Consider the following 23,245-nt stretch of genomic DNA (forward strand, 5'->3'; position numbering starts at 1 on the left):
AATCATGTGGCATGATTTGTTGAGTACTCATGTTGGATCACATAACACAAGCTTGTTAAAGACCTGATTCTCTGGCTGTTACAACCGATGCCTGTGCACTCTGGTGTTTAAAGTAACAAAATGAATTAGAACAAGAAAGCACTCCCAACAGGTGTCATAATCACAGTCACAGAGAGTGTAATGACAATAGATTCAAATAATTTAGAGAGGAAGTGTTAGATAGAGTAGTAGTTTGCAAAGATGGAGGGGTTGGGATTTTCTTCGAGGAGGGGATAATGATGACAGTTTTGAAGGGGGAGAGGAATGGTCCCAGTACCTGAGGAGCAGAAACTGTTTACAATGCCAGCTAGGATAGGGAATTAATCAGATAATTAGTGGGAATGTGGGAGGGTCAAAGGACAGGATGTCATGGACCAGATGAGCTCAGAGAGGGCATCATGGGACAAAGGTGAAACTCTAGAAAAAAAATGTGGGCTCAAGGCTAAGGCAAGGGAAAGGAGAAATTAGCAGACGAATGGATGGTCTCAATCTTAATGACAAAGAAGGCCATGAGCTCGTCACATTATTTGTTTTGGTGAGGGTGGAGTGCAGAGGAGGTGGGTTTAAAGAGATGAATAGTAGTGGTGAAAAGAAGTTGAGGGTTATATATGCATGCCATCCTGAAAAATTGCAGTTCTCCCAGAAGAGAGTGAGGCACAATAGCATTTTGTATGGTGCAAACTGATCTGGTGATGGATGGCTCAACAAGCTGTGCAGCAGACACACTAATGTCTATACCCCATGGATTTGAGGGAGAAAAGATGGGTCCATACCAGAGAGATCAATCAGGATGGGAGAGAGTAAGTATTTTACCACAGGCAAGATGAAGCAGATGGGGTGGTTCAGCAGGTCAATTGCTGCAGAAGTATCATTGTGAATGGAGGGCCATTGGAGGTTAGGCAGTAGCATCCTGAAAGTGCAACTGAACTGGGGAGGAGATTTTTTTTCCAGAAGCACGTATAGAAGGAAGTGATCTTGAGGGGTGGTGAGGGATATAAGTGACCAGAGATGCTCTTGTCTATGATAGACATTATTAAAGCGAAGAACACAAGAGGTTGTAGGTATAGCTGTGAATATGAATAGATGAGGATAGATGGAGCAGAGGTTTAAAGGAACACCAGAGACCATCAATTCAGAGAAGAGAGGACATGAAGAGCTGAAGCGAAGACTGAAATCACTGAGGATGCGGAGATGTTCAGTCCAGTGGCTTGGAAGGGCTGTCGAAAATGGGGATTTTAAGAGAAAGTCAACAGGGTTCAAAGAAGGGAAGTGCTCAAAGGAGAAGGTATCAGGGGAGTAAGGGAAGAGATCAAAGTGTGATTTGGTGACCAAGTGATTTGGAAAGTCCATGTGTTGGAAACTATAGCCAGATAGGGAGACTTCATTGAGAGGAACAATTCATAATAAGGTCAAGGAGAGATGAGCCTTGTTTGCAAGTAAATAGACATTCTGGAGGAAGATGTGGAGAGGGTCTGGTATTGTTATTCCTCTGGAAGAGACCAAGGGAACTGTGATAGAAGGGGTGAGTGGGGACAAGGAAGAGATTGGTGAGGTTAACCCTCAGTGGGTACACTGGTCAGAAAAATTGGTGAGAGAGGAGAATGGGACAGTTTGATGTTGCTGGTCAGGAGGCAGCAGTGGTGCCCTAATGGGTGAGTGCAGAATGCTGGGACAGGTACAGATGGTAGCTATGTTATCAGAGGAAGATCCAAGCCTCGGATAGCAACGGATGAAGTGATAGGTTGTGGAGCAAGTATCCGAGAGGAGAGAAATGAAAGGTGATGTGACCAGGAGGCTAAGAGGGATAAAAGCCAGCAGTTGGAAGTGATGGACTCAGGTCTGGAAAGGCCAAAATGTGCATGTGATGGATACAGAGGGATTTCAACTCACATAGGCACAGTCAAACAGGGGAGGGAGGAGAAAATAATATTAAAGCCTAAAATTAAAGTGATATTTTCTTTTTAGAGAAAATACTTCAAACATGGACAAAAGAGCTGAACTCCAGAGGTGAGATGAAAATGACTGCCCTTGACATCAGGGCAGCATTTGACGAGAGTGGCATCAAGGAGCCCTAGCAAAACTGGAGTAAATGGGAATCAGAGGGAAAACTCTCCGCTGGTTGGAGTCATACCTAGCACAAAGGAATATGGTTGTGGTTGTTGGAGGTCAGTCATCTCAGCTCTAGGAGTTCTTCAGGGTAGTGTCCTAGGTCCAACTATCTTCAGCTGCTTCATCAATGACCTTCCTTCGAACATAATGTCAGAAGTGGGGATGCTCGCTGATGATTGCACAATGTTCAGCACCATTCACGACTCCTCAAATACTGAAGCAGTCCACGTCTAAATGCAGCAAGACCTGGACAAAATCCAGGCTTGGGCTGACAAGTAACATTCGTGCCACACAAGTGTCAGGCAATGACCATATCCAACAAATCACAATCTAACCATCGACCCTTGGCATTCAATGGCATTACCATCGCTGAATCACCCAATATCAACATCCTGGGGGTTACCATTGACCAGAAACTGAAATTAACTAGCCACCTAAATACTGTGGCTACAAGAGCAGGTCAGAGGCTAGGAACCTTGCGGCAGGTAACTCACCTCCTGACTTCCCAAAGCCTGTCCACAATCTACAAGGCACAAATCAGGTGTGTGATGGAATACTTTCCCCTTGCCTGGATGAATGCAGCTCCAACAACACTCAAGAAGCTTGACATCATCCAGGGCAAAGCAGCCCACCTGTTTGGCACCCCATCCATAAACATTCACTCCCTCCACCACCTATGCACAGTAGCAGCAGTGTGTACCGTCTACAAGATGCACTGCAGAAACTCACCAAGGCTCCTTTCTCAGCACCTTCCAAACCCATGACCACTACCATCTAGAAGGTCAAGGGCAGCAGATACATGGGAACACCACCAGCTGAAAGTTCCCCTCCAAGTCACTCACCATCCTGACTTGAAAATATATCGCCGTTCCTTCCCTGTCGCTGGGTCAAAATCCTGGAACTACCTCCCTAACAGCACTGTGGGTGTACCTACACCACATGGACTGCAGTAGTTCAAGAAGGCAGCTCACTACCACCTTGTCAAGGGCAATTAGGGATGGGCAATAAATGCTGCCTAGCTAGCGAAGACCACATCCCTTGAATGATAAATTACAAAAAAGTGACAGAGATATTACTCCTCACATTGGGGTCAGTGACTGGTCCACTCACCTCAGACTTGTGCCAGTGACAGGGTGTTTCCCTTCACACTGGGGCCAGTGATGCAAATACTCACCCTCACACTTGAGCCAATGATGGGAATACTTATCCTCACACTGGGGTCAGTGACAGGGTGATTTCCCCCTCATAATGGGATCAGTGTCTGGAATACTGCACTCACCTCACACTGAGGTCAGTGACAGGAACACCCATCCTCACACTGGGGCCAGCAACAGGGTGATTTTCCCCCTCACATTGGGGTCAGTGGCTGGAATACAATCATCACTTCACACTGGGGCCAGTGATGGGAATACTCATCCTCACACTGGGGCCAGTGATAGGGATATTCCTTCTGACAAGAAGCTATTAATGTATATAATGTTATTGGAATTTTTTTTTTAAATAGAGGTTTAGCCTGTGTGTGTGTTTTAATTGGATTAAAGCCAGCAAGTCTGGGTGCTTTGTTGTATGATAATTTTGAGATGGAAACAGAGGTAAAGAGTACATTTGCATTTTTTTGAATAGAGCATTCAAAAGGGGAATGATCTTGCACCTAGCTAGGAGAGACCAAGCAATGTTTATATTACTTATAAAATTGGTACCATGAAAGGAGTTCAAAGGACCTAGTGATACAATGAGAATTTACATTCAAAGAGAAGTGCTGGGTATAACAGAAAGCAGTTTTGTGTGTGCAGAGTGGAGGCATATAACATTCAAGCAGCTGTAAGCCTACTACTGTCTGCAAAGGAACCAAACTGAAAGGAACCTCCTTTTGAATTTGTAAGATGAAAATGCTTTGCCTGGTGTCTTGTTAGGTCTATGGGTTGTTATTGCCTTAGTAGAGATTAGTTTGGGAATTTGTTAAAAAGATATGATACTAGTAATTTGTAGCCATGTGTATATGTTTAACTTGTGTAAATTAATAAATGTCTCATGTAGTTTGATATAAAAACCTCTCGAGAACTGATGGTCTTATTCCTGACTTTAGAGCTTCATCTCAAACATACCATTTGAAAATATAGGTCATGACAGTTGTTTAATGTTTCCCAATGGGATTTTAAATAACAGCCTTTACCAACTGCTGTGTCATAATACCTCTCACACTGGGGCCAGTGATAGCGATTGTTCCCTTCACATAGGAGTCAGTGACAGGGATACTTCCCATCATGCTGAAGCCAGTGATAGGGATGTTCACACCAGGACAGAAATGGATCAGGATGTAAGAATAAGGAATGATTCAGTGTTTTGGAATTTTAGACAATAAATGGAATACAAAACTGTGTGACTATTGGAGTGTTGGAGAGGATGATAATCCGAGGGGAGAACTGAATACTTACTGCAGAGTCTTGGCATTGGCCACAGTTCCAGGTCTGTTCATTTCCAAATCCCTGCGACTGTGGAGAAGAAGAAAGTGTTACTATTTTTAAATATGAGTCATATTTTGCTTCCATTTTCATTTCTTCAAAAGTGAATGTGGGACGCCCTGAGCCACGGATTTTTATCAGGGTTCAGGCTGATGCAAAGAGGATTAGCTTCTGCTGCACTCTCTTCCCTTCTCCTGGGACAAAGGATCTGTTGATAACTGCCCCCTAAATGTAATCCCAGCTAAGAGATGGTGAAACGCAACTGGTATCAGGGGCTGCGAAACAAACACGTAAGCCTTCGAAGTGTTAAATCATACTTGATCCGAGCAGCTGAGTGCTGATCTGCTGTTACATCATACAGAAATTTACAAGGTCAGACCAGCACAAAACCAAACGGGAAACTGGAGTGAACTGGTCCAGTCAAAGGACTGGCACAATGGGCTGAACTACCTCTTTTTACACTGTTGTTTCAGAAGATTCAAAGTTGGAGCAAGAAGTGCAATTTATAAATATGAATAAAGCCCCAAGCTCATTTGATTAAATATAATGGCTCTAAATGCCCGCGAACCAATATCTTTTCCAAAGTGAGGTCAAAACAAACAGGCTTTTCCATTTTTACTATCATTTTCACTATGGTGAAATTTGTGCTCAAGGGGATGTCAGTCCTCACTACTCAGCCCTGACTTTAGGCCAGTATTGCCTGAATGAGCTGTGTCTGTGGAAATGTTGCCTATACTGAGTAATATCGGTGACAATGTTGTCCTTATAAGGGTGTATCTGTGGCAATATTACTTGTAGTTAGGGGTGTCTGTGACAGCATTACCTGTACTGAGGAGTGTGACAGTGTTAGCGATATCAAGGAGTGTTTGTGACAGCATTACTGTACTGAAGAGTGTGACAGTGTTACCTATATCGAGAAGTGTTTGTGACAGCATTGCCTGTACTGAGGAGTGCCTGTGACAGTGTTACCTGTTGTACATGTTCCAGAAGAGCTGCAGATTGCTCTGGTTGACGTTAGCTCCTATCTGCTGTCGGAGGCTCTGCACCAGCTCCGTATTGTTCATCAGTTCCTCCTGAGACAGGAGGTAGAAACACCGTTACACTCCACTCTGCTGACTACCATCTCCACCTCCTGCTTTTTCCAGAAAAGGTCTCTTTCCTTCTCTCTTCTCTTAAATTTTCTGCTGGGTACCACTGCACGGGCACAGGCTGCCCTGTGGTACCTCACCGAAGTTGGCATTCTTAGAGTATGGGACCAGTCAGCAATCAGAATCAGGTATACTAGCTAATTTCATTCCCTCAAGCCCTCCCATTTCCCCACCTTTGCGTCCTGGACACTAATTGTAGCCCTTATTTGACCATTGTGGCACGTATTAATTCAACAAAAGAAGCACTTAAGTTTATACAGCAACTTATCATATCTCAAATGCTTCACATACAATGAATTGTTTTGAAGAGTAGGGTTTTGTTGCTTGATAAGCTAATGAGGCAGCCATTTTACAGACAGTGATCTGACAGACAGCAAAGATCATTCATCTGTTTTAAGTGATGTTGACCAGGATGCCAGCACACGCCAGGAGTCAAACCTGCTAACATAGGCTGTTTAATATTTCCAGAGCTTCATCGCCAGAGCCTTTTGAGTGAGCACTTTCTGAACTTCTATTTAATGAAAATACCTGAATGTTTGGATTTAGATGAGCTCTGACATGCATAGTCATAGCCAGCCATGGCTATAGGGTTACAGCAAAAGGAATGGAAAAACTTTTTTGAGGTTTTATACAGTTGGGGCAGCTAGGTGTGTGGGGGTGGGGGGGGTGCGAAATTGGGAATGTTAGACTGGAACTTTCTGCCCACAGCATGGGTATTTTAATCCACTTAAATCTTGCTCCACTTAAAGCATTTAAATTGTGCATTCTGCTCAGTGAAGATTGAACACTCAAACTGAGGACAGGTGGAGAACCCTATAAACATTCCAAAGGTATCAGATAAGCAAGGAGCTAATGGGAGAAACGATCTTGTAACAGTCTCTAACACGAGGGACAAAGTATTTGAGAAACTAATGGGACTAAAGGCAGACAAGGCGCCAGAACCTGATGGCCTGCATCCAAGGGTCTTAAAGGAAGTGGCTGCAGAGATAGTGGAGGCATTGGTCGAAATATTCCAGAACTCACTGGATTCCGGGAGGCTCCCAACGGATTGGAAAAGCGCTAATGTGATGCCCCTGTTCAAGAAGGGAAGGAGACAAAAAAAGCAGAAAACTATAGGCGAGTCAGCCTAACATCTGTCATTGGGAAAATACTTGAGTCCATTATTAAGGAAGAAATAGCAGGACATTTAGAAAAGCTTAACACAATCAAACAGAGTCAACATGGTTTTGTGAAAGGGAAATGAAGTTTGACAAATTTGCTAGAGTTCATTGAGGATATAACAAGCAGAGTTGATAAAGGGGAACCGGTATATGTAGTGTATTTGGATTTCCAGAAGGAATTCGATAAGGTGCCACATAAAAGGTTATTACACAAGTTAAGAGCTCATGGTATTGTGGGTAATGTATTCACATGGATTGAGGATTGGTTAACACACAGAAGACAGGGAGTCAGGATTAATAGGTCTTTTTCAGGTTGGAAAGATGTAACGAGTGAAGTGCGACAAGGATCAGACCTAGGGCCTCAATATTTACTATCTATATTAATGACTTAGAGGAGCGGGCAGAGTGTAATGTATCCAAATTTGCTGATGATACAAAAATAGGTGGGAGGGCATGTAATGATGAGGACGTAAAGAATTTGCAAGGGGATGTAGATAGGTTGAGTGAGTGGGCAAAGATTTGGCAGATGGAGTTTAATGCAGGAAAGTGTGAGGTCATGCACTTTGGTAGGAAAAATCAAAAGGCAGGTTATTATTTAAATGGAGAGAGACTCCAAAAAAATGCAGCACAGAGGGATCTGGGTGTTCTTGTGCATGAAACACAAAAGGTTAGCATGCAGGTGCAGCAAGTATTTAAGAAGGCAAATAGAATTTTGGCCTGTATTGCTAGGGGGTTGGAATTTAAAAATAGGGAAGTCTTGTTACAACTGTACAGGGTGTTGGTGAGACTGCACCTGGAGTACTGTGTACAGTTTTGGTCCCCGTATTTAAGAAAGGATATACTGGCATTGGAGGCAGTTCAAAAGAGATCCATTAGGTTAATTCCTGAAGGGGTTGACTTATCAAGAACAGCTAAACACGTTAGGCCTTTATTCATTAGAGTTTAGAAGAATGAGGGGTGATCTTATTGAAATGTACAAGATTCTGAAGGGGCTTGACAAGGTAGATGTTGAGCAGATGTTTCCGCTAGTGGGGGAATCTCAAACTAGGGGTCATAGTTCCAGAATAAGGGGACACGCATTTAAAACTGAGATGCGAAGGAATTTCTTCTCTCAGAGGGTAGCGAATGTCTGGAATTCTCTACCTGAGAGAGTTGGGGAGGCTAGATCACTGAAAGTATTTAAAGAGGAGGTAGATAGATTTTTGAAATATCAGGGAGTTGAGGGCTATAAGGAGTTGGCATGAAAGAGGAGTTGAGGCCTGGGGCAGATCAGCCATGATTTTATTGAATGGCAGGGCAGGCTTGAGGGGCCAAATGGCTTACTCCTGCTCCTATTTCTTATGTAGGTGCCAGAGTTATCAGGATATCTGCTCAAGGCTGGAGAGGAACTTCCAATGGGAGGGGGAAGATCATGGTCCATGTAGGTACCAACAACATAGGTAAGACTAGGAAAGAGGCTCTGCAGAGAGAGTATGAGCAACTAGGCACTAAATTAAAAAGCAGGACCTCAAAGGCAATAATCTGGATTATTAGCTGAGCCACATGCAAATTTGGCATTGGGTAAATAAGGTAAAAGAGCTGAACGCGTGGCTCAAAGGTTAGTGTGAGAGAAATGGGTTTTGATTTATGGGGCACTAGCACCAATACTGGCAAAATTGTGAGCCATACCGTTAGGACGGTCTACGCTTGAATCGTCCTAGGGCCAGTGTTCTAGCGAGTCTTATAACTAGGGAAGCACAGAGGGTTTTAAACTAACCAGAGGTGGGAAGGGATCATGTAGGGGAAGATTGAATAACTTAAAGTGAAATGATAAGGCAATAGATCAAGGTAGCAATAAAGGTAATGATAATCAGGGTATGGCAGGAAGGGACAGTGATTCCAAACTTAAGCGTGTGCCAGCAGATAGGATCAGAGTTTACAAAAACAGTAAAAAAAAACTGAATTAAAGGCTCTGTTTCTGAATGCCTGCAGCATTTGCAATAAAATAGATAAATTTTGAGCTCAAATAAATCTGATAGCCATTACAGACATAGCTACAAGGAAACCAAAGCTGGGACCTGAATATCAAGGGGAAATTTCTCCTTTAACTCCTCTCACTTCCTCCAAATAAAAGGTGTGGCTATGGGTACCCGCATGCGCCCCAGCTATGCCTGTCTCTTTATGGGGTATGTGGAACATTCCTTGTTCCAGTCCTACTCCGGCCCCCTCCCACAACTCTTTCTCCGGTACATCGATGATTACTTTGGTGCTGCTTCATGCTCTCGTCGGGACCTGGAAAAATTTATTAATTTTACTTCCAATCTCCACCCCTCCATCATTTTCACATGATCCATCTCTGACACTTCCCTTCCCTTCCTTGACCTCTGTCTCAATTTCTGGTGACAGACTGTCCACCAATATCCATTACAAGCCTACCGACTCCCACAGCTACCTCGACTACAGCTCCTCACACCCCGCTTCCTGTAAGGACTCCATCCCATTCTCTCAGTTCCTTCGCCTCCATCGCATCTGTTCTGATGATGCTACCTTCAAAAACAGTTCCTCTGACATGTCCTCCTTCTTCCTTAACCGAGGTTTTCCACCCACAGTCGTTGACAGGGCCCTCAACCGTATCCGGCCCATCTCCCGCGCATCCGCCCTCACGCCTTCTCCTCCCTCCCAGAAACATGATGGGGCCCCCCTTGTCCTCACTTATCACCCCACCAGCCTCCGCATTCAAAGCATCATCCTCCGCCATTTCTGCCAGCTCCAGCATGATGTCACCACCAAACACATCTTCCCTTCACCCCCTCTGGCGGCATTCCGTAGGGATCGTTCCCTCTGGGACACCCTGGTCCACTCCTCCATCACCCCCTACTCCTCAACCCCCACCTATAGCACCTCCCCATGCCCACGCAGAAGATGCAACACCTGCCCCTTCACTTCCTCTCTCCTCACCGTCCAAGGGCCCAAACACTCCTTTCAAGTGAAGCAGCATTTCACTTGCATTTCCCCTAACCTAGTCTACTGCATTCGTTGCTCCCAATGCGGTCTCCTCTACATTGGAGAGACCAAACGTAAACTGGGCGACCGCTTTGCAGAACACCTGCGGTCTGTCCGCAAGAAAGACCCAAACCTCCCTGTCGCTTGCCATTTTAACACTCCACCCTGCTCTCTTGCCCACATGTCTGTCCTTGGCTTGCTGCATTGTTCCAGTGAAGCCCAACGCAAACTGGTGGAACAGCACCTCATCTTCCGACTAGGCACTTTACAGCCTTCTGGACTGAATATTGAATTCAACAACTTTAGACCTTGAACTCTCTCCTCCATCCCCACCCCTTTCCGTTTCTTCCCCCTCCCTTTTGTTTTTTCCAATAATTTATATAGATTTTTCTTTTCCCACCTATTTCCATTATTTTTAAATCTATATCTGTAATGCCCTGTCAGTCTTTCCACCCCACCCCCACTAGAGCTGTACCTTGAGTATCCTGCCATCCATTCTTAATTAGCACATTCGTTTAGATAATATCACCACCTTTAACACCTCTTTGTTCTTTTGTCTGTGACATCTTTTGATTATCTGCTCCTATCACTGCTTGCTTGTCCCTACAACCACCACCCCCCACAACCTCTCTTCCCCCCCCCCCATCTTAAACCAGCTTATATTTCACCCCTCTCCTAATTTTACTCAGTTCTGTTGAAGGGCCATGAGGACTCGAAACGTCAACTCTTTTCTTCTCTGCCGATGCTGCCAGACCTGCTGAGTTTTTCCAGGTAATTCTGTTTTTGTTTTGGATTTCCAGCATCCGCAGTAGTTTTTTGTTTTTATCCAAGGGCATGTGTCATTCAGGAAGGACAGGAGGATGGGAAAATGTGGTTGGGTAGCTCTGTTAATTAAAGAGGGCATCAGGATTGCAGTGAGAAATGACCTTGGTTCTAAAGGTGAAGATGTAGAATCAGTTTACATGGAACTCAGAAACAGCAAGGCATAGAAGAGCCAATTGCATGATTTGAATAAGAACAGGGAAGTTCTCCCAGTGTCCTGGCCAATATTTGTTCTTCAACCAACATCATTAAAACAGATTAATTAGTTGTTTATGTTATTGCTGCTTATGTGCAAACTTCAAAAGCAAGTCATTGGGTGTGGAGCACTTTGGCAGATTCTCAGAATTCTGAAATTCTCTAAAAGTTGCTGTATTAAATGCAAGTTTATTAAATGCAGGTTTGTTTGTTTCCTACTGATGTACTAGGCATCATTTTAAATGAAAAATTATTTGGAAATAATCCATTTTCATTTCACATAGTTCATCAAATAAGTCAATATCTGGACTTTTTTAAACACCCCCAAACTCATAAAATATACTGTAAATTAATTCTCACACTGTTTTTTAACTCTGACATTATAATTACCACACTGTTCTCTAGTTGGCTCACAGTATCCTATCACAGTATATCCTAACTCTTATACTGTATCCCTAATCTTTATCCAAATTATTACATTGTACCCTAACTCTTCCCGTCTGGTAAGGTCTAATACAATACTCTCCACTTGCCTTGTTGAGTGCAGCTCCAACAACACTCAAGAAGATCAACACCATCCAGGACAAAGCAGCCCACTTGACTGGCACTCCATCTACCACCTTAAACATTCACTTCTTCCACCACTGATGAACCGTGGCAGCAGTGTGTACCATCTACAAGATGCACTGCAAAAACTCACCAAGGCTCCTTACACTGCACCTTCCAAACCCAAACCCAGATTGCTACCATCTAGAAGGACAAGGGCAGCAGATGTATGGGGACACCACCACCCGGAGGTTCCCCTCCAAGCCACACACCAAGCAGACTTGGAAATATATTGCCACTCCTTCACTGTTGCTGGGTCGAAATCCTGGAACTCCCTCCCTAACAGCACCGTTGGTGTACCTACATGACATGGACTTCAGTGGTTCAAGAAGGCAGCTCACCACCACCTTCTCAAGGGCAATTAGGGATGGGCAATAAATGCTGGCCTAGCCAGCAATGCTCACATCCCATGAATGAAGAAAAACAAACACTCTGTTTTGATCATGCATTCCAACTATGATATAAATTTGGCCGATCACATCTGGTGCCTTTGTCAGTCTGCAGTCTCTCAATCCAACTTCATCTCCGATTCCAACTCTGTAAATGTGCAGTCTGAAGTGCCAAATACTACTTTACCAAATAGCAGTTTCATTCCACCTTCCCTGTAGCTGCTGCTTCTAAATCTGTCACTTGCAACTAGATGCAAATCCACCCCTCTTTCAAATGATGGTACAGTTGAAAGCTGTATCTGAGAAAGCTAGTTTTTGAAATTCACTTTTCTGCACCAATTCTTACATCATTGCCTTCATAAAGAGCCTTCAATGCTCAACTGAGGTCGACCTTCTGACTGACATTGAACTTTATCCCTGTCTGCTCTGTAAGATCCTCTCCACTTCCATAAAATCTCTGATCCCATTGCCTCTTAACTTACCTCTGTCCTTCGTCACCACTTCACAATCTCTTACCCAACTCCATTTTCCCTTCTCCTTGAAAATTTCCTTATGTTCAACTTATCCCCAAGAAAAGTGAACTTTCTTATCCTTCTGTACTTCTACCTACAGTCCTATTGTTATTGTATCTAAAGTTATGGGAGATGCTGTTAACTTTTGAATTATCCACCACTTAGAAAATCCTGACCTTAATCCATGATTTCCAATGTGATCTTTGGTACAACTGTTCCACTGGTGATCATAATCTCCATATTACTCAACTCTGGAATCCTTGAACACTGTGAACACTTGAACATTGCCTTGGGCGACCCCAAAGGCTTTTACAGAACTTGCTACCAAGCATTTTTAAACAAATTGCATTATATGGTTTCCTGCTAAAACTATGTTCAGGCTATCTAATTTTCTCCCAATCATTCGGTGCCATTGTTGACAGTGCACCCTTTATAAATTTATTCTAGCCTCTATCCTGCTCTTTTCTTTCATATCAGTAACCTTCTTTATTTAACATCCAAGCCTATCCACTCTTTTGCTGGTGATTCCATTGTACATTAATGTCCCTTCATATCACACAGACTTAATTCAATGGTTGAATCACTACAACTTGATATTTTTTAAGCCCTTTGATAAAAATATTGCATTTTTTAACATAACTTTTTCAATGTCTAACCCAGCTGTGGTTCTGTCTTTGAAGGCTCCAACAATATTATTTCTTAATCTACTAATATTCTTTTTCGAACCCCTCTGATTTGAATGGAATTCTCTGATCTTCCCCCTTTCTAAAGCTGCCTCCAAACTCGACTTACTCATTCATGGCAAACAATTTATTCCTCAACATTTCAACCCATTGTGAAGTGCAAGTCTGTCTTTCCTGACTTGAATCAAACTTCTATATCTGCAGAGGTCTCTCTCTTATCAACTGGAGAAGGTAGAAGAGACTTGGGGTCTGAAATCCTATCAAGCTACAACTATGCTAGCCTCCTGTCGAAGGTAGACAATATCCCAGAGGAACAGTTGATGATAGCCCTGTGGAATTCTGGGCCTTCCTGTCTTGTAAGGAACTCCTCTGCCATTTCTACCACCCAAACCTTCTCTGCTTTTTCAACCTATCTCATCTTCCTGTTTCATCCTGATTACTATGGTCAATGCTCCTCTGAATTTTCTCCCTTGTTCTTTCTGATCTTCAAACATAATCCAACATACTCTGCTTCATCTCACAACTTCATTGGGTTGAAACCAAGACTCATCTTATGTTGATTGTTCCCAAGATTTCTTAGCTATAGAATTCCTCACCACCCTCCCTCAGTGTTCCTTCCTTACAATCTGTTGGCTTTTAAAACCCAAGCATAGAATCACCTAATCATGGCTTCTTGAATTACCTCATTTTTAATTTTTCCAAATTTGCTGTTCCCTGCACAATGAACCTTGCCTTTTTTACTTTGGTTTCTCAATTAAAAATAAACTAACTGCCAGGCAAAGCCATCAAGGACCATGTTAGGAGATAGACAGATGACGCATAGAATGAAACAGGTTGTGGATTTATTTAGATGTGAAGACATGGATCTTAATTCTACTTGGTGGAAACCAAGCAAGTGGGCAACTAAAAGTAAGCAGGTTAGTTAGCTGCTTGGTACTTGACCCTTTCCAACCGCTGGCAATCTTAACCTGCAGGATTCTGTCTGAAGATATCTTCATACATTAGTGCAAATCAGGTTCCCATTGTATCAATGGGACCCTGACTATATTGTGACTAGAGTCTGAGCAGAGAAGCCACCAGATGAAGGCAGGTTGGCCACTGATGGGAACAGCGAAGAGGACCTTCCAAGTTAAGTGGACAATCTTCCTTGTTCAGCCAGGAGGAGCAGGGTTACTCTTCCAGGACCCATACCTGATTACCCCTCACACCAACAGGGAGAGCTCCCTCACCACAATTTACCAATTTGACTGAGAACCTGCCTTTGATGCCTGCCTCCATGACTTCTGCCAATTTAGGTCAGGCAGCTGACTTGCAGCATGTAGGTGAGATCCGGAAGTTAAAATTACTCGGGCATTAAACCTAGGCCAGCCATTGCAGTTTCCACTTGCTCTCCACGCTTCCCTATTCCTACATTGAAATCAGCCCCCTAATTTTTGTTTTCTATACTGAAATATGTCAACATTTAAAACAATTTATTTTAACCAAAATCAGTAACTCACTCCAAATGAGCAAAAGTTGACAAACCTGTGTTTGGGCCTTCACCTTTCAAACTGTTCCATCTTTATTGCATTAGGGTGATGAAGCTTTTCTATTAGATTATCAGCTGACACTGCAGGGCACTAAGCCACTGCTTCTTGTGAAATATCTGCTTACCTGGCTGCAGAGATGTGATAGGACGGTGTCAGGAAGTGAACTGGTCAGACCCGAGAGCTGTCAACAAACAGACACAGGAGCAATGAGCTTCACTCCACATTTTCCAATCTTCTTGAGGATGACATTCCCTATACCTACCCACCCATATACTACACCGTCTAAGCTAAAGCTGCAGAGAGGCCATAAATGTGAATTCCCTACTCCTCTACATTGGCCACTGAAAAGCAACCACTCATTCAGACTGGTTGAGTGTGAAGGGCCATGCAGAATTTATATATAAAACCATCTGAACCCCTCGATTGCATTCACACTCCTGGGTATAACATTCCTGGGTACCCATTATTCCATATGTAAACCAGCTGAAATCTTCATTAGATTCAAGTGTGCGACTCACTCCCGATATATCGATTATTTTATACTTTAACCATCTGAAGACTTTGTTTAGATTCCAATTATTCCGAGAGAAACTTTCCTTCCATCATAGGGACTGCAGCAGTTCAAGAAGGCAGCTCACCACCACCTTCTCAAGAGCAATAGGGGATGGGCAATAAATGCTGGCCTAGCCAGCGATGCCCACATCCCGTAAATGAATTTTTAAAAAGGTCAGAAGTGGGGATGTTCGTTGATGATCGCACAATGTTCAGCACCATTCACAACTTCTCAGATACTGAAGCAGTTCATGTCCAAATGCAGCAAGACCTGAACAATATCCAGGCTTGGGCTGACAAGTGGCAAGTAACATTCATGCCACACAAGTGCCAGGCAATGACTATTTCAAACAAGAGAGAATCTAACCATTGCCCCATGATATTCAATGGCATTACCATCACTGAATCCCCCACTATCAACATTCTAGGGGTTACCATTGACGAGAAACTGAAATTAACTAGCCACCTAAATACTGTGGCTCCAAGAGCAGGTCATAGGCTAGGAATCCTGAGGCAAGTAACTCACCTCTTGACTCCCCAAAGCCTGTCCACCATCTACAAGGCACAAGTCAGGAGTGTGATGGAATACTCTCCACTTGCCTGGATGAGTGCAGCTCCAACAACACTCAAAAAGCTTGACACCATCTAGGACAAAGCAACCCACTTGACTGGCACCCCATCCACAAAAGTTCACTCCCTCCACCACCCACAAACAGTGGCAGCAGTGTGTACCATCTACAAGGTGCACTGCAGAAACTCACCAAGGGTCCTTAGGCACCACCTTCCAAACCCATGATCGTTACAATCTAGAAGGACAAGGGCAGCAGATATATGGGAAGTTCCCTCTAGGCCACTTACCAGCCTTACTTGGAAATATATTGCCGTTCCTTCCCTGTAGCTGGGTTAAAATCCTGTAACTCCCTCCCTACATCACAGGGACTGCAGCAGTTCCAGAATGCAGCTAACCACCATCTTGTCAAGGGCAATTAGGGATGGGCAATAAATGCTGGTCTAGCCAGCGATGCCCACATCCCATAAATGAATTTTAAAAATATCCCCAACCCCTTCTTTCCAGCCCAACTTGGTCAATGACCAAGATGATGATTAGTAACAATACCAGTTCCAGTTTGCTGGTTGTGAGCACTGACCTTTGTTGCCGCCCAGTCAATCCAGCCCTTTCCACAGGGGTCAATATTGATGAGGACCATTCCCTCTACCATATCTGGGAAAATCAACTGAAAGAACAGAGAGATAAGTGAATCCAGCATGATAGAGAGAGGCCAGCGTGACAGGAAGAGGCCAGCGTGACAGGAAGAGGCCAGCGTGATTGAGAGAGGCCAGCGCGACAGGGAGACACAGAGGCTAGCGCGACAGAGAGAGGCCAGCGCGAAAGAGAGAGGCCAGAGCGACAGAGAGAGGCCAGCGTGACAGAGAGAGGCCAGCGTGACAGAGAGAGGCCAGCGCGTGAGAGAGAGGCCAGCACGACAGAGAGAGGCCAGCGCGACAGAGAGAGGCCAGCGCGACAAAGAGAGGCCAGAGTGACAGAGAGAGGCCAGCATGACAGGAAGAGGCCAGCATGACAGGAAGAGGCCAGCGCAACTGGGAGAGACAAATGTGATAGAGAGAGGCCAGCGCGACTGGGAGAGGCCAGCGCGACTGGGAGAGGCCAGCGCGACTGGGAGAGGCCAGCGCGACTGGGAGAGGCCAGCGCGACTGGGAGAGGCCAGCGCGACTGGGAGAAGCCAGCGCGACTGGGAGAAGCCAGCGCGACTGGGAGAAGCCAGCGTGACTGGGAGAGGCAAATGTGATAGGGAGAGGCCAGCGCGACCAGGAGAGGCCAGCACGACTGGGAGAGGCCAGCATGACTGGGAGAGGCCAGCACGACTGGGAGGCCAGCACGACTGGGAGAGGCCAGCACGACGGGGAGATCCCAGCACGACGGGGAGATCCCAGCACGACGGGGAGATCCCAGCACGACGGGGAGATCCCAGCTCAATAGAAGATGCCAGCACCAGTGCAACAGGGAGATCCCAGCACAACAGGGAGACCCCAGTGCGATGAGTTAGTCATGAGTGAGCTCAGAGCTCGAGAGCTAAGAACAAAATTAGCAGCAATACAAATGAATAACTTAATGCATTTGCCTGAATCTCCTTTGTCTGCTGTTTAAAAAAGGGTTAATCGATTTAAAATAAACCAGGCAATTTATACAAAACCAACTGTGATTGGTACCATGTAGCATGATTTTCAACTGGTACATTACAGGGTAGAAGGGTGACTATATAATTCAGAAGGCTGACCTGCCATGCTTTGGTTAAGGGGTATAAAAGACAATTTAACAAGCAGAATGTGACAAAAATGCCCAGTGAGCCAGTCAGTATCCGAGTGAGAAAGCTTACTGGCTCAGGTGAGGAAGCAGACCCTCACCAGAACTCTAACCCATAACTAGAACAAACTGAAGAACTTCTCCAACTCCAAAAACTCAACATGTTATACACAGACTGACAGTTCTAGGATTGAGTTATAAACATGATAACACACAGCTGGGAGTGTGTGACACACAGGATAACATAGGGCTGTAAGAGTGTCAAGCACAGGCTAGAACAGGCTAGTTGGCAGTGTATCACTACAGGATAAACAGAGTTAACAGTGACCTATCCTCTTCAAATAGAGTGTCATCCCTCCTCTTGATGTGTCTGTTGTTGAATATAATATCCTGTACTCAGCACTGCAGACCAGAAACGGCACAGGTTCAATCCTCAATTACTCCTAAACTCATTAATCCTAATCAGGGCAGTGGTATTCAATCTTTAACTGGCTGCAGGAAATGTGGTGGGGGGGTGGGTTTGGGAAGTGGGGATGGGGAAGGGTGGAACAAATAAAACAACAATAATTTAACTTTAAGTGAATTTTACGAATCCCTGAAGCCTGTCACTCCAGCTGCAAAGCAGTGCTTAGACACTCACAGCAAATTTGGCGAGGATATAGGCTCCAGCTCCCACTCCGATCCCAACAACACTTTTAAATCTACAGGGAAATAAGATGACATGTTAAAGTTCAAATAAATCATGTGAAACATCTGGACAACTTGGTCTGCCCTGTCTGTATACATCCAAGATTGAATGTGGGATGACCAGGCCACCACCTAGCATAGCAGACACACTTCCATCTGGGTTGCACACCATGACGGCATGTATTCAAGTGGACCTCCCATCATGCTGGCATGCATCCAACCAAGCCTGTGCACCATGTGTGTCTGTACCTAATCCAGTGTAACCACTAGGGGTGGACCCAAACTGGACTTGTCCATCACACCAACCTCAAACAAGCACCTTTGACAAGTGAAAACATTTTATCCTCTTCCCTTCACTTCACCTCTCCCCTCATTCCATCCAATTTCACCCTAGCAACTTTCCCTGTGCCACTCCTACCCAAGGATATGATTCCGGTCACTGTGGGTGGGAATTCTTGTTCTGGCAGCAATTCCCACCACGATATGCATGTCTAGAAGCACGACCATTAACAGCAAAATTACAGTGGGATGGGCTCCGAGGGGAGGCAGCCTGGACCATGCTGGGACTATATAAAACATTATTTAGGCCACAACATGAGTACTATGTACAGTTCTGGTCACCTCATTACAAGAAAGGATGTAACTGCACGAGAGAGGGTATGGAGGAGATTTACGAGGATGTTGCCAGGACTGGAAAATTGCAGCTACGAGGGAAGATTGAATAGGCTGGGTTGTTCTTCTTGGAACAGAGGAGGCCAAGGGGAGGTTTGATTGAGATGTACAAAATTGTGAGGAGCCTGGATAGAGTTGATGTGAAGGGCCTATTTAGTTTAGCAGAGAGGCCAGCAATTAGGGAAGATAGATTTAAAATGATTGGGAGAAGGATTAGAGGAGAGATGAGGAAAAAAAATTCACCAAGAGGGTTGTAGGGGTCTGGAACTCACTGCCTGAAAGGGCAGAGAAGGCAGAAAATCTCAACTCATTTACAAGGTGTCTGGATATGCACCTGAAGTGCCATAAACCTGCAGGGCTACAGACCAAATGCTGGAAAGTGGGATTAGGCTGGATGGCTTATTTTTCAGTTGATGCAGACTTGATGGGCCAAGTGGCCTCTTTCTGTGCCATAAACTTTCTATGATTCTACATCAGCAAACACATGGATAGGTTCTTAAAATGTTTGAAACCCTGAAGCTTGGGACCTATGCTGACTAATACAATGGGATAATACTGACCTAGGCTGTGAACTCAAATTCAGCTTGCTGAATTCAGTCAGGCTAGATTTTAGTTCATAACCTCGAGATGATAGGACCCAAGCCCTATCTGGGGAACTGCATTCAAATTTTGGCATTGCACATCAGGAAAGATAAATTTGTCTTGGAGTGGCTACAGTGCAGATTCCTGAAAATTATACTAGAGTTTAAAGGGGTAAATTATGAGAACAGATTGCATAAATATGGCCTGTATTCCCTTGAATGGTGATCTGAGTTATTTAAAATGACATAAGGGTTCAATAAGGCAGATAAGAGAAACAGTTTCCTTTGGTAGGGGAAACCAGATTAGAGAGCATAATCTGAAAATTAGGGCCAGGTCATTTAGGTGTAAAATTAGGAAGCACTTTTTCTCAAAAAAGGTGGTGGAAATCCAGCATTCACTCATCCAAAAGACTGAATTCCAGGACAACTGAAGCTTTCAGGACACTTAGCTTCTCCCTCCAGGATATTCATTCTCTCGTGAACTTGGTCTGCTCCCCTGCTCCACTAGCACTTTCTCCTAGTTTTGAGCACCTCACCTTGTTCCATCCTTCTTGCCTCTCAGTTAAAACCTTGTCCTCTATTACCCACCCAAGTATCATAAAAATTTCTCACCGAGACATCTTCATTGCTGTTCTCCCTAGGCCTCTGCACTAAACAACTTCTCATCATTGGTGATTTCAACCTCCATTTCAATTTATCATGTTCAATCTTGAGTTCACTGCCGTCCTATTCTCACTTAAGCTCTCTCTTCATAAAAATTCCCCAGTCAATATTCACAACCTTCCCCTTGATCATGTGCTGGCCTCACTAATCCCATCATGTTAATTAAAAATGAGACCACCTTTGATCACTTCTAGTATCACCCTCCTTTCACAACCCCCTTCTGCCTCCCAAACCTGCTTCCTTCTGTGTCCGCCCCTGGAAACAACTCTCTCCCAATTCACTTACAACAGCAGTTTCAAGGTCCCAACTGTCTAGTCTTTGATTTTCTATTCACCATGACATTTCTGCAGCTACCAATCTGCTCAACCACATCCTTACCTCCACCTTTGATGCTCTGTCACTATTAAACCATTACACTCTCTCTCTCTCACTGTGGCCATTTCTTCTGTTTACAGCCCTTATCTCCAGTTCTTTAAGTCCAAGGAACACTGTCCTGAACAGATATGGTGGGCAAATGATGTAAGGTATCACCAGCAGATCTGGTTGAGCAACATAAATCAGCTACCAGGGCCTGCTCTGCTCTGTTAAAATTGCTCATTATTCCAGGATCACCCTGGAATGTAAAGCTAACCCCAGGTTTCTTTTCTCTATTGCAGTCTGCCTTCTTAATCCCTTTTGCCCTGTTTCATCCACCCTCACTTCCAACAACATGCAAGGAGCTCCAGGGCTTCTTTGACATTAAGATTGAGCTCACCTGATCAGCTACCTCCGCCGCTTTCCCTAGCCTGGCGAGCCAAACTAAAGTTCCCCAATTCCCTAGCCCTAAACTTGCATCTCTCTCGTTTCTCTTCTGTCTTTCCTCCTGGCCCCACTAAATTCACCTTGTCACCTTCTGCTCCCTCAGCCCTATTCCCACTAAAATGCTGACCATGCAACTTCCTTTCCTGGCTTCCATGTTAGCTGATATTTGTAATAGTTCATGTCCTCAGGTACTCTTCCACTCTCAAAATCTGCCATCATCACTGTTCTCCTTTAAAAAAAAAACTTTAATCCCTCTGTCCTTGCAAATTTCCGGCAATATCTCCATCCTCCTTTTACTCTCCAAAGTCCTTTAACATATTGTTACCTCCCAAATCCATGCCCAACTTTCCTGGAACTCCTCGCCTGGTTCCATTCTTCTCTATCAAGCCATAACCAGCGAATTACCTGCAGTGATTTCTCCTCACACTCCCATGCCATTACCTCTGGTATCCCCTAAGAATCTAAACTTGACCCTCATCCATTTCTCATCTGCATGCTGCCCTTCAACGACATCATTCAAAAACACAGCATTAGTTTCCACATGTATGCTGGCGACACTCAGCTCTACCTCACCACCAACTCTCTTGATTCCTCCAATCTCTCTAAACTTTCATACTGATTGTCTAACATCCAGTACTGGAGAAGCCGTAGTCTTCAGTCCTCACCACAAACTTCATTCCCTAGCTACTGACTTCCTACTTCTTTCTGGCACTGTCTGAAGCTGAATGAGAGGTTTGTATATTGGTGTCAGATTTGTCTCAAGGCGAGTTTCTGACAACATTCCTTGCCATCACGAAGACCATCTACTATCATCTCTGTAACATAGCCTAATGCCATCCCTGCCTCAGCTCATCTGCTGTTGAAGCTCTCTGGCCTTGCACCTTCACGATCTCTGTAATCCCCTCCACCCTTATAACCCTCTGAGATATTTGCAGTTCCCTAATTCTAACCTCTTGTGCATTCCCAATTTTATTTAATCCATCACTGGCAACTGTACCTTCAGATACTAAGGCCCTAAACTCTGGAATTTCCTCCCTAAACTGCTCTGCCTTTTTTTCCTTTAATATACTCCTTAAAACCTAATTCATTGACCAAGCTTTTGGCCACCTGCCCCAATACTTCCTTTGTGAGTCAGTGATATACTTTGTTTGATAACATTGCCATCAAGTGTCCTGTCATGTTTCACTGCATTAAAGGCATTATTTAAATACAAGTCATTGTTGGTGGTGGAAAACAAAAACAGAAATACCTGGAAAAACTCAGCAGGTCTGGCAGCATCGGCGGAGAAGAAAAGAGTTGATGTTTCGAGTCCTCATGACCCTTCAACAGAACTGAGTAATATTAGGAGAAGGATGAAATATAAGCTGGTTTAAGGTAGCGGGGGGAGAAGTTGGGGGGGTGGGGGGGTGGTTGTAGGGACAAGCAAGCAGTGATAGGAGCAGATAATCAAAAGATGTCACAGACAAAGGAACAAAGAGGTGTTGAAGGTGGTGATATTATCTAAACGAATGTGCTAATTAAGAATGGATGGCTGGACACTCAAGATACAGCTCTAGTGGGGGTGGGGTGGAAAGACTGACAGGGCAATACAGGTATAGATTTAAAAATAATGGAAATAGGTGGGAAAAGAAAAATCTATATAAATTATTGGAAAAAACAAAAGGGAGGGGGAAGAAACGGAAAGGGGTTGGGGATGGAGGAGGGAGTTCAAGATCTAAAGTTGTTGAATTCAATATTCAGTCCGGAAGGCTGTAAAGTGCCTAGTCAGAAGATGAGGTGCTGTTCCTCCAGTTTGCGTTGGGCTTCACTGGAACGATGCAGCAAGCCAAGGACAGACATGTGGGCAAAAGAACAGGGTGGAGTGTTAAAATGGCAAGCGACAGGGAGTTTGGGTCTTTCTTGCGGACAGGCCGCAGGTGTTCTGCAAAGCGGTCGCCCAGTTTACGTTTGCTCTCTCTAATGTAGAGGAGACCGCTTTGGGAGCAACGAATTTTAACACTCCACTCTGCTCTCTTGCCCACATGTCTGTCCTTGGCTTGCTGCATTGTTCCAGTGAAGCCCAACGCAAACTGGAGGAACAGCACCTCATCTTCCGACTAGGCACTTTACAGCCTTCCGGACTGAATATTGAATTCAACAACTTTAGATCTTGAACTCCCTCCTCCATCCCCAACCCCTTTCCATTTCTTCCCCCTCCCTTTTGTTTTTTCCAATAATTTATATAGATTTTTCTTTTCCCACCTATTTCCATTATTTTTAAATCTATGCCTGTAATGCTCTGTCAGTCTTTCCACCCCACCCCCACTAGAGCTGTACCTTGAGTGTCCTGC

At 44.4% G+C, this 23,245-nt stretch overlaps 1 protein-coding gene across 13 annotated transcripts in view; it reads right to left on the reverse strand.

The window, feature by feature from the left end:
* Positions 1-23,245, reverse strand: part of ndrg4 (NDRG family member 4) — a 192,462-nt gene that overhangs the window by 24,892 nt on the left and 144,325 nt on the right. For all 13 annotated transcript variants that reach the window (XM_078544011.1, XM_078544015.1, XM_078544010.1 and 10 more), the window contains 5 exons: positions 18,152-18,212; positions 16,337-16,423; positions 14,761-14,817; positions 5,580-5,683; positions 4,584-4,640 (listed from right to left, as the gene is read on the reverse strand). In XM_078544011.1, coding sequence (XP_078400137.1) covers positions 4,584-4,640; positions 5,580-5,683; positions 14,761-14,817; positions 16,337-16,423; positions 18,152-18,212 — 366 coding nt within the window. The remainder of the gene's footprint in view (positions 1-4,583; positions 4,641-5,579; positions 5,684-14,760; positions 14,818-16,336; positions 16,424-18,151; positions 18,213-23,245) is intronic.

This window comes from Cetorhinus maximus, chromosome 6 (assembly GCF_964194155.1).
Source record: "Cetorhinus maximus chromosome 6, sCetMax3.hap1.1, whole genome shotgun sequence".
Taxonomy (NCBI): Eukaryota; Metazoa; Chordata; class Chondrichthyes; order Lamniformes; family Cetorhinidae; genus Cetorhinus; species Cetorhinus maximus.